Source organism: Urocampus carinirostris, chromosome 3 (assembly GCF_059441175.1).
Source record: "Urocampus carinirostris isolate Australia breed hairy pipefish chromosome 3, RoL_Ucar_1.0, whole genome shotgun sequence".
In the NCBI taxonomy this organism is placed as follows: domain Eukaryota; kingdom Metazoa; phylum Chordata; class Actinopteri; order Syngnathiformes; family Syngnathidae; genus Urocampus; species Urocampus carinirostris.
Window position 1 is genome coordinate 43,929,916 of NC_142351.1, and position 14,431 is coordinate 43,944,346.

At 37.0% G+C, this 14,431-nt stretch overlaps 1 protein-coding gene across 1 annotated transcript in view; it reads left to right on the forward strand.

The window, feature by feature from the left end:
- The window catches only part of LOC148369794 (copine-9-like), a 163,387-nt gene extending 151,682 nt beyond the window's left edge, over nucleotides 1-11,705 (forward strand). The window contains exon 20 of the mRNA XM_088331991.1: nucleotides 6,174-11,705. Within this exon, the coding sequence (XP_088188117.1) occupies nucleotides 6,174-6,338 (165 nt within the window). The 3' untranslated portion in view covers nucleotides 6,339-11,705. The remainder of the gene's footprint in view (nucleotides 1-6,173) is intronic.
- The last annotated feature ends 2,726 nt before the right edge of the window (nucleotides 11,706-14,431 follow it).

The window sequence follows — 14,431 nt, forward strand, 5'->3', positions numbered from 1 at the left end:
AGTTCAATGCGTCTCAGCCAGTGTCAAGGGGCGTGGTCAACTGGGCGCCATAACAACCGTGCAGGACATGACATATACAGTCATCAGCCTTTAATGAACAGACAATACAGTACAGCCTACGTGCAGAATTTTAATGAAGGATAATTAGAATCAATGTAGGATATCAAGGAAGTCTATTGAAATCCTTTAAAACGCATTATTTTTTCACACTTGAGACAGCAAAAGTGCCAGATGTGGATGATCTTACCCTGTTTAGGAGCAAGGTAGCTGTCGAGAATAAATCACCACATCGACTGAGCCAAGCTAAATTTAACCTGCTTTCATGCAATTGACTTGAGGCTAAATTTAGCCAAGAAAATAATGATATAAATATTTGGTTGGGTTGTACAATGAACCAGAACATATCTTCTCCACACCCTTCTCACCTTTTTAACCGCTGGTCCATTTTTATACCTGTTTATGTTTATATATTTATGCATTTTGTTAACTATTCAGTAATTTAATTCTGTATTTGTTTTGGTAGTTCTTTTCTTATTTATCTTGTAGTGTATTTTGTCATGACAAAATGTCATTCAAATGAAGGGGTAGGTCATACTGGCTGAGCTTTTCACCTATTGGTTGATCAATGAGTGGGCCGCCTCCTCAGTTGAATAACATTTTGTTATGGCATAATACACAATAAATAGATGACAAAATAATGAAGAAATACATAACAAAATACTGAAATAAATTAATGACACAAGAGATTACAAATTGTATAAATCAATGCATGCATTGCATTTTGTCATACATTTACGTATTGTGTGATTTATTTATGTCGATCATTAAATCGTCATTACAATGTATTGCTGCCCGTAAATTAAAGTTGCATTGAAGTTGAATTGACTGTATTTGCATAGCCCCTAATCACAAAAAGTCTCAAAAGACTTCACAGGCCACAATTTTAAAATCACCCCACGTGAATCCTGCACGCGGGCAAGGAATAACTCCGAAACCTCAGCATGAGACAAAAAAAGAAACCTAGTTTGATGACCAGTTTGGAAAACTGGCATGGAGAAAAATTATGTACTTTGAACAAATGCCTGCTTGTTGACTGTATGATTTCTGCTCAAGCCAAAGCTGTGCTGATATTGCCATCAAGCAGCAGTACACCTCCGAAATCAGACCGGCACAACAACAATCACATTTGCATTCTTGCTGTAAACCTCCAATTACCTGTGCCCTTTTATAGACTATACATCTATTAAGTAGTTTAAACACATCGTGGAGGAAAAAAAAGGGGGGCTGGGGGCATTGGGAATCAATGGGTTGTTCCACAATCTCGGCAGCCTACTAGCTATTGATCCAAAGTGTTGTTTGTTTTGCATGGAGGCTACGTTGACTTTCCTACCCACTCTAAGTCATACTTTTCTCATTGGAAAATATTGTGGTCAATGTTCTCCTACGTGGGAAGTATTTTGTTTACAGTAGAACAAAACATTGTAGGCTTGGTTGGAAAATAGGTCAACAGAGACCTTGATTTTTGTATCTTTTTGGGAGACTGCAGTAGAAAAACATGGTTATCCTTATTAAAACATTGAAACCTACTTACAAACCGTGTTATCAAGACTTTTGTGTTTTTATTTTTAAGTATTTTTAAGTAATGTATTTTTTCATACTATAAGGCGCACCTAAAAACCCCAAATTGGTCTGATATCTGGTTCGCGCCTCGGCCGAGTCATACCTAAGACTTACAACATTGGTAAAATGGCGGCGCCCTCTGTTGGCTGCGGCTGCATCGGCTCGCTACAACGGGTCAGGTGTATCGACATTTCGTTCTGTGTACATTGTTACAAAGAATGACAATACAAAGGAAATTATTATTATTATTATTATATGAGGCTGTGCCTTATAACCTTGTTAGCCTTACACATCACAAAATACGGTAGATAAGACAAGAAACGCAGCATTTATACGCATGCCTTACTGCACAAAGTTTGACTGTATGTGATCATGTTTGTGCAAAGATTGATCAATGAAAAAAACTAATGTTAGACAATGGAAAAACTAGCTAAAGATGTAAATAAACACAAAGTCCAATTAATCGTCAGATACACCGAATGCTTGTTTCTCTTGCCGTGCTATTTGCCCTTATTCATCTTTCAGGACGACTTTCTGTGCTCTCCATTCTCCAACATTCGTTTCAGGCACCAAGTGCCATCCTGAGAATGACATGAAATTGTATGCTTTTAGGTATGTAATATGTATTAATAGTGGTCTAGTGGTTAGGTCTCGGTGCTCTTACTGCTGAGGCCTGGGTTTGTTTTCCACAGACAACGTTGTACGATATTGGTCATTGACATTTTTCAACTAATCAATCATCTCATCTCATTAGCTACACCGCTTATCCTCAGTAGGGTCATCGGGCAGTGGGCAGGGGACACCCTGAACTGGTTGCCAGCCAATCGCAGGACACACAGGGACAGACAACTCACTCGCTCATTCACACCTAGGGACAGTTTGGACTGGCCAATTCACCTGAAATGCATGTTTTTGGAATGTGGGAGGAAACCGGAGTTCCCGGAGGAAACCCACGCAAGCACGGGGAGAATATACAAACTCTGCACAGGAAGTCTGGAGCTGGATTTGAACCCACGACAGGTTCCCATGACATGAACTGTGCCGCACAAGCGCTAACCACTGCGCCGCCGTGCAACTGATACATGGTTACAGGAATGCCGTATTTCCTGGGGTTATTTCATAGTTTCGCCTTTACTGAAATTAAAAGGCCTGTCGATCATGTTACGTTCCCATACTTTTTTCAGCTCTTTGTTCTCTTTAATTTCAAATTGTCTTTCAAGATGACAAGTATGTTTTTGGTGTCAAGTAAATTTCCCCCCAAAATGCGACTTATACTCTGGTTCCACGTAAGTATGCTTTTTCTTTCTTAATTGTCCCATTATTTGGCTGGTGCGACTTACAGTCCATAAAATAGAGTAATTATGATAGCTATTACTGTTGTTTTAATTCCATACACATTGTAAATGTGAAATGTATGACAAACGACTATTTTGTGGGGTGCACCTTGTAACCCGGTGCACCTTATAGCGCGAACAATACAGTAAGTTTTCAATTTTGCTTCTTTTAAAAAAAAATCAATAATGGCCTGTAATTGGATGGTCCGTACTCCAGGGACTCCCTTAGTCAGGGCGCAAAAACAGCTGTGATGTGGGTGCTAGCTTCCCTGCAACCTTTGTGAGGATTAGCGATTGGACAATGAATTAATCAATAAAATGAATAATAAATCAAATAGTTACAGGGTAGTGCCTAGAGAATGGGAGTGCACTAGAACAATATACTAACGTATATTACAGTGTAAAAAAAAAATAAAACATTTTTTAACTGTAGCTAGCATAGCGCTAAATTTAAAAGATAAACAGAGGATAGCTATTAGCTAACACTTCAATGGGATTAGCTATTATTATTTATTTCAGAGGTGTTACCCCTTTGAAAACCACATTATATGGAAAAAGATTCTCACAGATACCACTTTTTCAAATTAGTGATAAACAAAGAATTTTCTTTTTTCTGAGGGCTCCTCTGACAAGCATAACCGTTTTAAGAAAAAAAAGGAAATCCAACATCTAAATTTCTGTTTTATTTTGAGAGTGCTTTTACAGTTGCATGTGATGTCATTTTGTAGTTCATACTTAAAGTAAGAAGCTACTTTGTTACTTCTACTTTTATCAAAGTAGCAATGCCACTACTTTTTCTTAAGCATTAAACACTACGTAGTTTTTCTTTTTTTAATTAATGTTATAAGCATATCGCTTAGCTTCAGTTTGACCCTGAAGGGTTCTTTGAATTTAAAGGGACTTTATATATTATTTGACCACTAGCTGTCACTGTATTGTGTTATGCAACCAAAAACAAGTGCTAAAAAGCAGAAGGAAGAATAAAAACAACGGCGACTTAAATTGACCACGATGTCTTCTCATCCTTCTGCAAGGATTTTGATTTTGGGGGGTACCCTTAGTAGCAAGATAGCCGACTATTATGTCAGCTCCCTCTTGGAGAGGATCATGATAAAGGGATACATTTCTCACCCTGTAAGTATTTTTAAAAGTACATATTTATTTGATAGTTCATGTATTCACGTTTATTATTTAAATCAATTTTTTGTAATGAGTTAAGTTTTTGACCGGTAGGGGTGCCAAATGATACACACCATCCCGTTAAAAAGTTATTTTGATGGCCTCATATTTAGCCCTGGATTGCACCACCAAATTGATATTGCAAGTTTATGATCACATTCCCAAGCGCCACTCTACTCTGAAATCAGGTTTTGGTAGCAGGATCCTTTTCTGGGTCTGAGTTCTTGATCAGCCACCTACTGTGGGTTTCTATATTTGTTTGACACCAAAGAAGGCAAAATCAATACATGATAAATAATATAGTATATGAAGTTCAATTACCCTTCAAAAAAGCTTCAGAGATCACCTTCAAGGAGGAGGAAATTAGAGATGTGGAATGGACTCTGAAACCAACATAAATGGAATATTTAAACATCTCAAACTGAATCTCTTTTTTTGTCAACTTATACAAACTGAAAGTGATTTGGGCAGCATGTGAAGCACTACGAGATATCGTTAATTGATTTTCGCTCGTTCAAATTACTATTTTTTTCACACTATAAGGTGTACCGTATTATAAGGCACACACCCCCAAAACAGTATTTTGTCATACTGTATATTATTCACTCATGAGGTGCACTGTACTATAAGGCACATGAAATTGAAACGACAGTAAGAGCTTTCATTGTGCTCGGGTACATAATTATATATGACCAAAAACACAAAACATTGCATGCAATGGGAATTCAACCAGAGTAGCGGCCATAAGAGCGCTGATACATAACCACTACACCACCAGTGGTAGAAATAACAATTGAAATGGCTTTAGACCTTATCCCATTACAACGCTTTTTTTGCTCATTTTGCCATGACACTGATTTGCATAGTGCATTCTGCTAGGGTTAACAGTCTCTCCACTTCTGCACCTGCGTATCAAGAACCTCTCGGTTAAATATGTATGCATACGCAAATAGTGGATAGTATTTTGTTGAAAGATGTTTTGTTTTCTTTATTCTCTAACATTTGTTGGTGAAGAAATAGAGAGACTGTTCACCCTATCAGAATGCAATATACAAATAAGTGTTCATGGCTCGGTGAATGAAAATAGTGTGAAAATTAGATAAAGTCTAATGCCTTGTCATATGTCATTATTGTCACTGATGGTCTAGTGATAAAGTGAAGTTATGTTTATTTGTATAGCTCTTAATCACACCGCCACGAATCGGGTTCGATTCCGGTTGCATGCTCAATTGTGCAATTTGGCTCAGTTGTGTCCATCGATTTGGTCAATAATTGCACATTTGTTGTTCAAATGCGGTATTGCAGTAATATCCTGTATGGCAACCTATAATTACTGAATGCATTTCCTATTTCATATGTTGTATTCTGTGGTGTATATAAGGCATACCAGATTGCAAAGCGCACTTACAAATTTTGGGCCAAATTGGGGTTATTAAGTACGCCACATATTGCATTTAATTAGGTAGTCTGTCCAGGCTTCGTACAGGGGGTGCTTACAATCCTTGAAAGTGCTTGATTTTTAATGTTGTATTTGCAACTACATCACACAAATAAATAGTTTAAAATCATGCATTGTGATTCCTGGATTTATCTTTTTAGTTTATCTCTCTCACAGTGGACATGCACCTACGATGGAAATTTCAGACCCCGCCAATGATTTTTCTAAGTGGGAGAAATAGCAAAATAGCAGGGTGTTCAAATACTTATTTTCTTGGGGAGAGATTTGTCTCAATAAAGATCCACAAAAATATTCATGATTTAGTGAAGGTCTAAAAATCATACGTCTTGGTAAATGCAAACGCAAGATTAAAAATCACATATGTACATGACAGATATATTTGTGTCCCTGCAAAATACAAGATTCACACTGGATTTCTTCTTTTATTGGTACTAGAAAGTATGGAAAATTGGCTTGGAAAGTCCTTAGAAAGTGCTTGAATTTGGCCACCTAAAATGTGCATGAACCCTGATTAGCCAAACAGATAGTAGCATTGTTGAATCATAATTTGTCCCAAACTTTTGTGTATTCTGCCACTGCAGTTCGTCCCATTCCGGGACTACGTGGACCGGTCCGGCAACCAAGTCCTCAGTATGGCACGGCTTGCCAAAGACGTCCTCGCCGAGATCCCCGACCAGCTCTTGTCTTTCATGAAGAGTCGAGGAATCGAGCCTCGGCTGGGCATCTCCTCTTCCCTGCTCCCGTAACCCATCTTACTTGGCCCTACCCCTCCTCCTTTATAACTCAACCCTTCTTTTGAAGCCAAAATAGCTGTGGCTCTCAAAAGTGAACTAAAGGGAACATCTCCTCTCGCTTGTACAGCTAAGTGACACACAGAACGGACCCAAAAACCTCACTTCACTTAGCACGATCTGCTTATGTCCACTAAAAGGCATATTGTCACGAATACAGTTGATAAGTTTATAGTTAAGTTGAAAAACAAAATAAGGAGAGACGACACCTATTAATTTTAAATTACCAAGGATAACTGGAGAGGAGTCACCAAAAACCCTTCCGATCCCAAATTCCAAATCTATTCTAAAGGCCCTCCCCTCAATCCTTTTATTTTTATTAAATCTCCTAGGATACAAAAAGAAGACCCACCCGAAAGAGTGTGAAAATCAAAGAACAGCAACATTATCGCCCCAGTGCATTATACCGGTAGTCAAAATAACCAACAAAAGTGAGGCATAATAGTCAAAACTAGCATTCTTTGCGATCCCTTTTGCATTTGTCCAATATTTAAAACAGGATACAGTAGTACCTCTGCATACGAGCTTAATCCATTCCAGGATTGTGCTTGTAGCTCGGATTACTTGTTTAATGAGCACATTTTACCGATAATAAATCATTGAAATGATATCCAAAATACTTTAAATGCAATGAAAAATCATGAAATGTGCAAAATAAGTGAACACAGATCCATTATCCCCAATTCCAAATTGCTGAGAGCTGGGATAAGATAGCATTCTTTCTGCCTAAATTGAACAGCAGCCGTGTGAAAGCAATACTGTCAACTATTGCTGCAAGCTGGGGCCGGCAGAGCACATGGGGGGCTACTTGCTAGATATTCGGATATTGTTTGGGGTTCCGGTCCCCATTATTAATGATAAACAGATGACTGGATCTGGGTTTAGCCATGCTCAACATGTGTAAACAAACGTGACTCATATTTTTCTGTGGTGTAAAATGGTGGGTGTCAACCCGCATAGGCAGGGCAATATTGCCACTTAGTGTTAAGGAGTATGACTGACCCTAAGTTATTTTTGGCTTTTTTTAACAAGGTTTGCCAAGGCAAAGGCCAGCGACCCGTTAGAAAAGGGCCCGTGGCCCACTTTTGGGTCCTGACCTGACAGTTGAGAAAAACTGCTCTACTAGGGTGGTCCTTAATGGGGGTCGAAATTTTTTTTTTTTGAAATATTGGGCTCTGACCCCCCGCATATGTTCTTATATCGATAAAAACACACTGTGTGCAATTTTGAACAATTTGGATAATATTTAGAGGTAGCTCAACGACTTTGAAATTTCCCAAAATGGTAAAATTTTGGCAATTTTTGAGAAAAAAACGGAAATCTTAACCCTATGTGTACGGCGTTTTAGAACATCCAATTTCAGTCCATTGCTTATAATTGTAACACAAGTAAAGTTACAAGTAACTTTGTACACTAGGTCTGATATAATGTGCGAAAAATCCTTATTTTTCATACCAAAATTTCAGAGGCCTTGAGCGACCTCTAAATATCCTTTGATTTTGATGAAACTTTGCCTAATTACGTTTTGTATATATTGGAACATATTCAAGGGGTCAGAGCATGAAATTTTAAAAGTCGAAAAATAAGGACCACCCTACTGCTCTACAGGTAAAACCAAGGACGCAGAGTCAGGTGGCAGGAGGCGCATGCGCAAACTGGACCGAGCAAATGGCGGTGAGCGGCCTCTAATGGTAGCCTCTCCGACTGCTCGAGAACAGAATTTTACCTAATAAAGCGAGCACACTCGTGTATCAAAATTTTCACATGTAGAGGCGCTCGTATAAAATGGTTCCACTGTAAACTCTTTAAGAGTCTTCAATTCATTTGAGGGTTGTAATTTCAAATTTCCTTTTGAGCCAAATAGAATCAGTAAGATGTTGATTGGCATGTTCAAATTTGTGTCGCCACTGTAACCAATAAACGTTTTTATGCACAGATGCAATTCGTTTTGCCACACCTACCCATCTTTTCACTGCGTGAAGCGATGCCAGGTGCAGATTTTCTCTCCCGCTGCGATAGAAATGCCATTCTCCCTTGCTGCTTGCCCTGCAGAGAGGAGGAAGGAGGAGGGAGGAGGGAAGTGAAGGAGTGAAAAGTGAGGCAGGTGCAAGGGAGTCAGGAAGGAAGTGAGGAGCACAAAAGGAAGATCTGGGGACTCATGGTTCAAGCTTGAAATGGAGATGGAGGTTGAAAACATAAAAGGCACACATTTCTCTCCCTCACCGTGGTGGAGAAATGCACCTTCTTTGAAAAGCAATATACTTGATTCTGAGTGGGATGTTTGCCCTATGCATGCCTCCCAGCCCTCCTGCATATTGCCCTTCACCAGCCTCGACTTGCCTGGGTGTCAGAACTTTAACTGTGAACCAGGGTCGCCCTCTTGTGGCTATCATAGGTACAGACAACTATGTATTATGCATGGAAAATCAATTTAATCAATCAGATTAGTTCAAATGAATGTGAAATGGCTTAAATAATCCACAGTGGGTATTTTTCTAATCATAATTTTCATTGTGAAGATGGTGGTTTGAGAGGAAACTGTAAATTATTGTGCAAATATGTGGGTCAGTGTTTTTTCTCATGTATTATGATGACAAAAGATGATAGTGTCCTCCAGTCCTTTGCATGTGCTCAATATAGTCTGATCACTTTTGGAGGACCAAAAGTGCCTGAAATTGCAATTAATTAAACGAGCATTTAAATAATGACATCGTCCTCAAAACGAACATTCCATGAATAAAATCCACGTTTTAAAATAAAAAGCCTTTAGCAAAATATTGTCATTAAAATCTTTTCATAATTTAATTTGACACAAATGCCATGTTTAGATTTTTTTTTTTAAATCATTTTTTAACAAAGTACCTTTCGATTTCATAACATTCTTCAACCAAATGCCATTTTGTATTTCCGAATGCTGTTTTGCTGAAGGCTGTTTTGCCACAATACTTTTTGACGAATTTTGCGCAAATACGTTTTGCCCAATGAATTGTTGTCAATCCAACCACAAGAGGTGGGGCTACAATGTAATTGGCTAATTCCAGGGTTTGTACGGGTGCATGAAATCCATGAAATTGCTTGAATTTTAATGTTCTGTTTCAAAAGATTGAAAATTGTTTGAATTGTGGGTGAAGTGGTTGTACATGCTCAAATTTGTTGCCATGTTTCTTAACATGTCTACTTAAAAATGACTGCTCTCTGGGGGCTTCACTTTGCCATTGCATTTATTTTTCCCTTGTTATTAACGGCAGCTGGGATTCGTTTGTATGACTAAGGGTCGCACCCAAGAGGTGCATGGTACACCTAATAGGGGCACTATGAAATGTGTAGTATCGCAAGAATTATTTTTGGCCATCCAAAAATGATGGTAGCTTTCCAGTGGTAAATTGGTTTCAATGCGAAAAACTTCCTGCAACTGAAAATGTAAGCTACATATTACTGTCATGTTTTCCTAACGCATGATTAGTCTAAACACATATTCTTCAGATATTTTTTTGGCAATTTACTTAAGATCTAAAAGTCATACGTCTTGATGCAATGCACATGCAAGGTAAAAATTGCAAAGCTTAATATATATATATATATATATATATATATATATATATATATATATATATATATATATATATATATATATATATATATATATATATATATAAAGGATATATTTGTGGCTTTGCAAAGTACATAATTCACACGGGATTTAATCTTTTAATGGACAATTGGCTTCGAAAGAATTAACAGGTTAAAGCTGTTGTCAGGACTCAATTTATTTTTCTTAAATAATGTTGCATGTGGCAAAAAACATTTTGAAACACATCAATCAGAAATACAAAAAGGCATTGGGCGAAAAGACATTTTAAAATAAAAATGTACCTTGTTAAAAAAGATTTCTATTTTAAATAGAAACATTGCAGGTATGTACAATCCAATTATGATAAGATTTTAAATTTTTAAAAATAATTGCGAACGTTTTTTTGTGTACAAAGGCCGCTTTTATTAATTGAATCATCTTTTTAAGGCTGTTTTCATTCACTAAATATTCCTTTTAAGGGCGTTTTTATTCATTTACACATTTCTACCAGAACGTATAAAGACATCTTTAGAAGCATTGTCCCTGAGTGCCAAAATGTAAAAAATCTATTAGAAAGTGTTCATGAGTACGCATCAAGCCTCTGGGAATCATTTCAGTATGATAAATGACTACATTTGGCACTAAGTTTTGGAAAGTGTATGCCTCAAGTTCATGCATCAATTCAGTGTTCTTGCTAAAAAATATATTCATTTGCAAGCTGAGTGCCATAGTGTTTAAAAATAGCATTGTTTCAATCTTGGAGGTACCACAGATGGAAAAAAAAAACACACCGGAGAGCAAGTTCTGCTTGAATTACATCATTTCACAAAAAGCCCTTTTTTTCTGAAGTTTTTTTAAAATGAGTATTTTGAGGAAACTTAACAATGTTAAACTTGTGTTTATAGACAATGGCAAAAGCTCGAAACATACTTTTTTTTAATCTGATGAAAGATGAGGGTTGAACCTTTTTTAATATGTGTTATGCTTTTTTTTTTTTCAGAAATACATTTTCTGTAGGTTGTCAAAAATGGCAAAAAATGGCTCTTCCCATTCAAAAGAAACATATGACGTTGAATAAGTTAAATCTATTATTTCATTTATTAATTAAATTATGGCACTCTTGCTCCTCCGTTGATCACTTTCCATCAATGTATTAAAAACGCTCATCAATCTGCCACAACGTGTGCATTTTACTGGGATGTAGAAAAAAAAAATGTACAATGATCACAATGCTCAGTTTTGTGCGTTTGTTTGGGGGCGGTTACTGCAATGATCGATTGTGCTAACGTCTTGTTTACAATACCGGATGGACTCAAAACTAGAAACAGCGCTGGTGTGTTTGTTATTGTAGCTGCTGCTATTCAGTCGAGATATTTGCTTATTCTCTCGCCAATGAAGTCATGTGCGCATTGTCCTGTGGCGAACGAGAAAACTTGTTGTGTAGATAATTTGTCATCATAGACAGCACATTGTAACTTTAAAAGCTCAGCAAGAAACTAGCTCATAGAGTAAAGTAGCTGACTGAGAGTACTCAAAGCCTGTGGTCTTTAATAGGGTATTTTTAGGTCACCCATCTTGTGCATGTATGGATGGATATGTCCATATAGGAATTATTGTACAGAAAATAAAGAATTCATTATATGCCTAAAAATATGAGACGCTTGGTAGGAATACAACAAACTTTTATATTTTGTGTAATGATTTGTTGTTTCTTTATTGCGTTTTGGTGTATTAAACGATTGAACTGCTAAGCACAGTTGTTGATTTATTCTAAGGATGTGAGAATGGACGGTGCACTAAATTCAAGGTTTGTACGGGTGCTTGAAATGGTTGAAAATGCTTAAATTTTAATGTTGTGTTTTTAAGGATTAAAGAGTTTTTGAATTTTGGGGGAAGAGCTTATAATGCTTAAAATAGTTGCAGAGTTACTCAACAAGACTGCTTAAAAATGACGTTGACACTGCTCTCAGGTGTCTTTGCTTCGTCTTTGCATTTCTTCTCTCGTGATTAACGGCAGATGGTTTTAGGTTGTATGGCATTGTCCTTTAAAGCGGAGACAGGTGAATGCTACACCTAAACAGGGCACTATGACATGTGTATTAGTTAAAGTATTACGTGTCTATAACTGACATTTAATATGGGCCATGCAAAAGAAATAAGATCGCGTTCCTAGTCGTAAATCTCAAGAACTTCCTACAACTGAAAATGTAAGCTACATATTACCGTCATTTTAATCAACGTCTATATAGGGGAGAGATTTGTCTCAGAAACAAATATATTCAAAACTTACTCAAGATCTAACAATTATTTCTGTATAACTGTTCACGCAAGATTAAAAATCGCATATGTAAATCACAGATATACTTTCGGCCTTTCGAAATACATGACTCCCGTTGGATTTCTTCTTTTAATGTTACTAAATACATTGAAGGATTGGCTTTGAAAGTCCTTAAAAGTGCTTGGATTTGGCCATGAAAAAAGGTGAACGAACCCCGATCATAGTAAGGTAGTTTTGAAAATAAGCCAGGCAAAAATTGGACCAAGATGTATGGACCAAAGTGTTAACATGATTATAAACAACAATGATTATCAGAAGTCGGTACCCAAGTTAGCTATGTATATTGAATCAGAAAAACTTCAACACTGTTGTATGGAATAAGCACAAATGTTCCTAGTACTAGTACTAACTAGTAGTCACGTTACCGCAATCAGCAAAATAGTTCACTGATGTTCGAGCGCCACAGTGACAATCATTTCCAAATGCTAGAACTGATGCTGGCTTTTGAACTTTTGTACTGACGACAATACAGATGGTGCTTTTTCCCTTTGGCCACAGAAGATACGATTGTCATGATTTCTAAATACAACTTGGAATTAATAGAAAACACATAAATCTGTCCGTCTATCCATTCATCCACCCAACTATTTTCTACAGGAACGTCTTGGAAAATTATGATATTGCATTATTTTCTGTAATGCCCTTAAAAAAGGGTATTCTATATTCATTTTTAATCAACTGAATTAAAGAAAATATTTTATAGTTTCATTTAAATTCAATTATCCCTTATAATTCGTGACAGTGAAAATCCAAAATTTCTGTACTGTCGAATTATAATTTGAAAAATATTCTTGCCACTACATTTCATTGCACGAAGGAGCATAAATGATTTAGGGACACTACTTTATTTTATTTCAAATTATATTTTGTGTCCATAAGTGTACGTTATGGAAAACAGTTTTTACGGCATTAGCTCAGGAGGTAGAGCGCTCGTCTTGGGATCAAGAGATTGCAGGTCCGATTCCCGGCTCCTCCGTGTTATATGTCGAAGTGTCTTTGGGCAAGAAACTGAATCCCTAATGCCCCCAATAAGCACGTCGGTGCCTTGCATGGCTGTACGGCCGCTATTGGTGTGTGAGCGTGTGTGAATGGGTAACTGTGAAACACATTGTAAAATGCTTTGGGAGGTCTTCATTGACTTGAAAAGCGCTATATAAATGCAGAACATTTACCATTTGCCTTTCTTTAGCGTGTCAAGAAGTCCAACTTTGTTAGCGATAGAAAGCATCTTCCCCTGCTGTTTGGTGCTTTTGTGTCTACAGATCATTTTGCTGATAAGATGAATGAAGAGAATACCAAAATTATAAAAAATTTCCGTGTACGTAGTGTAGGTTCATCAAACTGTTTTACATGATTTTACAACTAAGACTGCCACGTCTTAGACCCAGATGCAGACTCAGGTATAAAAAGGGCCTGGCAACTTTTTTGGCACGCACAATGCTTGATACAAATCTGCAATGTAGCGAGACCACAAAAAGTAAACCACAATCCAGCAAGGGATTACTGTTCTAAAATATCTTAACATATTAGAACATAATGAAAAAGTATAATAATTGGGTAATAACCCATAATCAACAATATTAAAATAATAAAGGCCATGCAATATTTCATTAAATTTATAATTAATCCAGAAAGTGTGACTTTTCTTTTTTTTTCTTCATTTTTTTGTTTTTTTAATTGCAATACAGAAAATAAAGAACTTTGATTTAATATGGGCGGCAGTAGCTCAGGAGGTAGAACGCTCGTCTTGGGATCAAGGGATCCCAGTTCGAATCCCGGCTCGTCCGTGTTACATGTCGAAGTGTCCTTGGGTAAGACAACATTTCCCAATAGCGCCTTACAAGGTTGCAAGGCCGCTATTGGGAAATGTGGAGCACATTGTAAAGCGCTTTGGGAAGTAATTGACTTGAAAAGCGCTATATAAATTCAGATCGTTTCATTTCATTTGATATTAAAAAGTTTTGAGGCAGTACTGTATGCAATGTAATTAATATTTGAATGAAAACATGGCCGCACTTCTAAGTAAGTTTCTTTTTTAATAAATAGCTAATATGTGTTTCTGTTTGCAGCATAGAGGGGCATTTAGTTATTAAAAAAAAAAAAAAAAAAGACATTGGCATTAAAATGTCTTAAATCCAA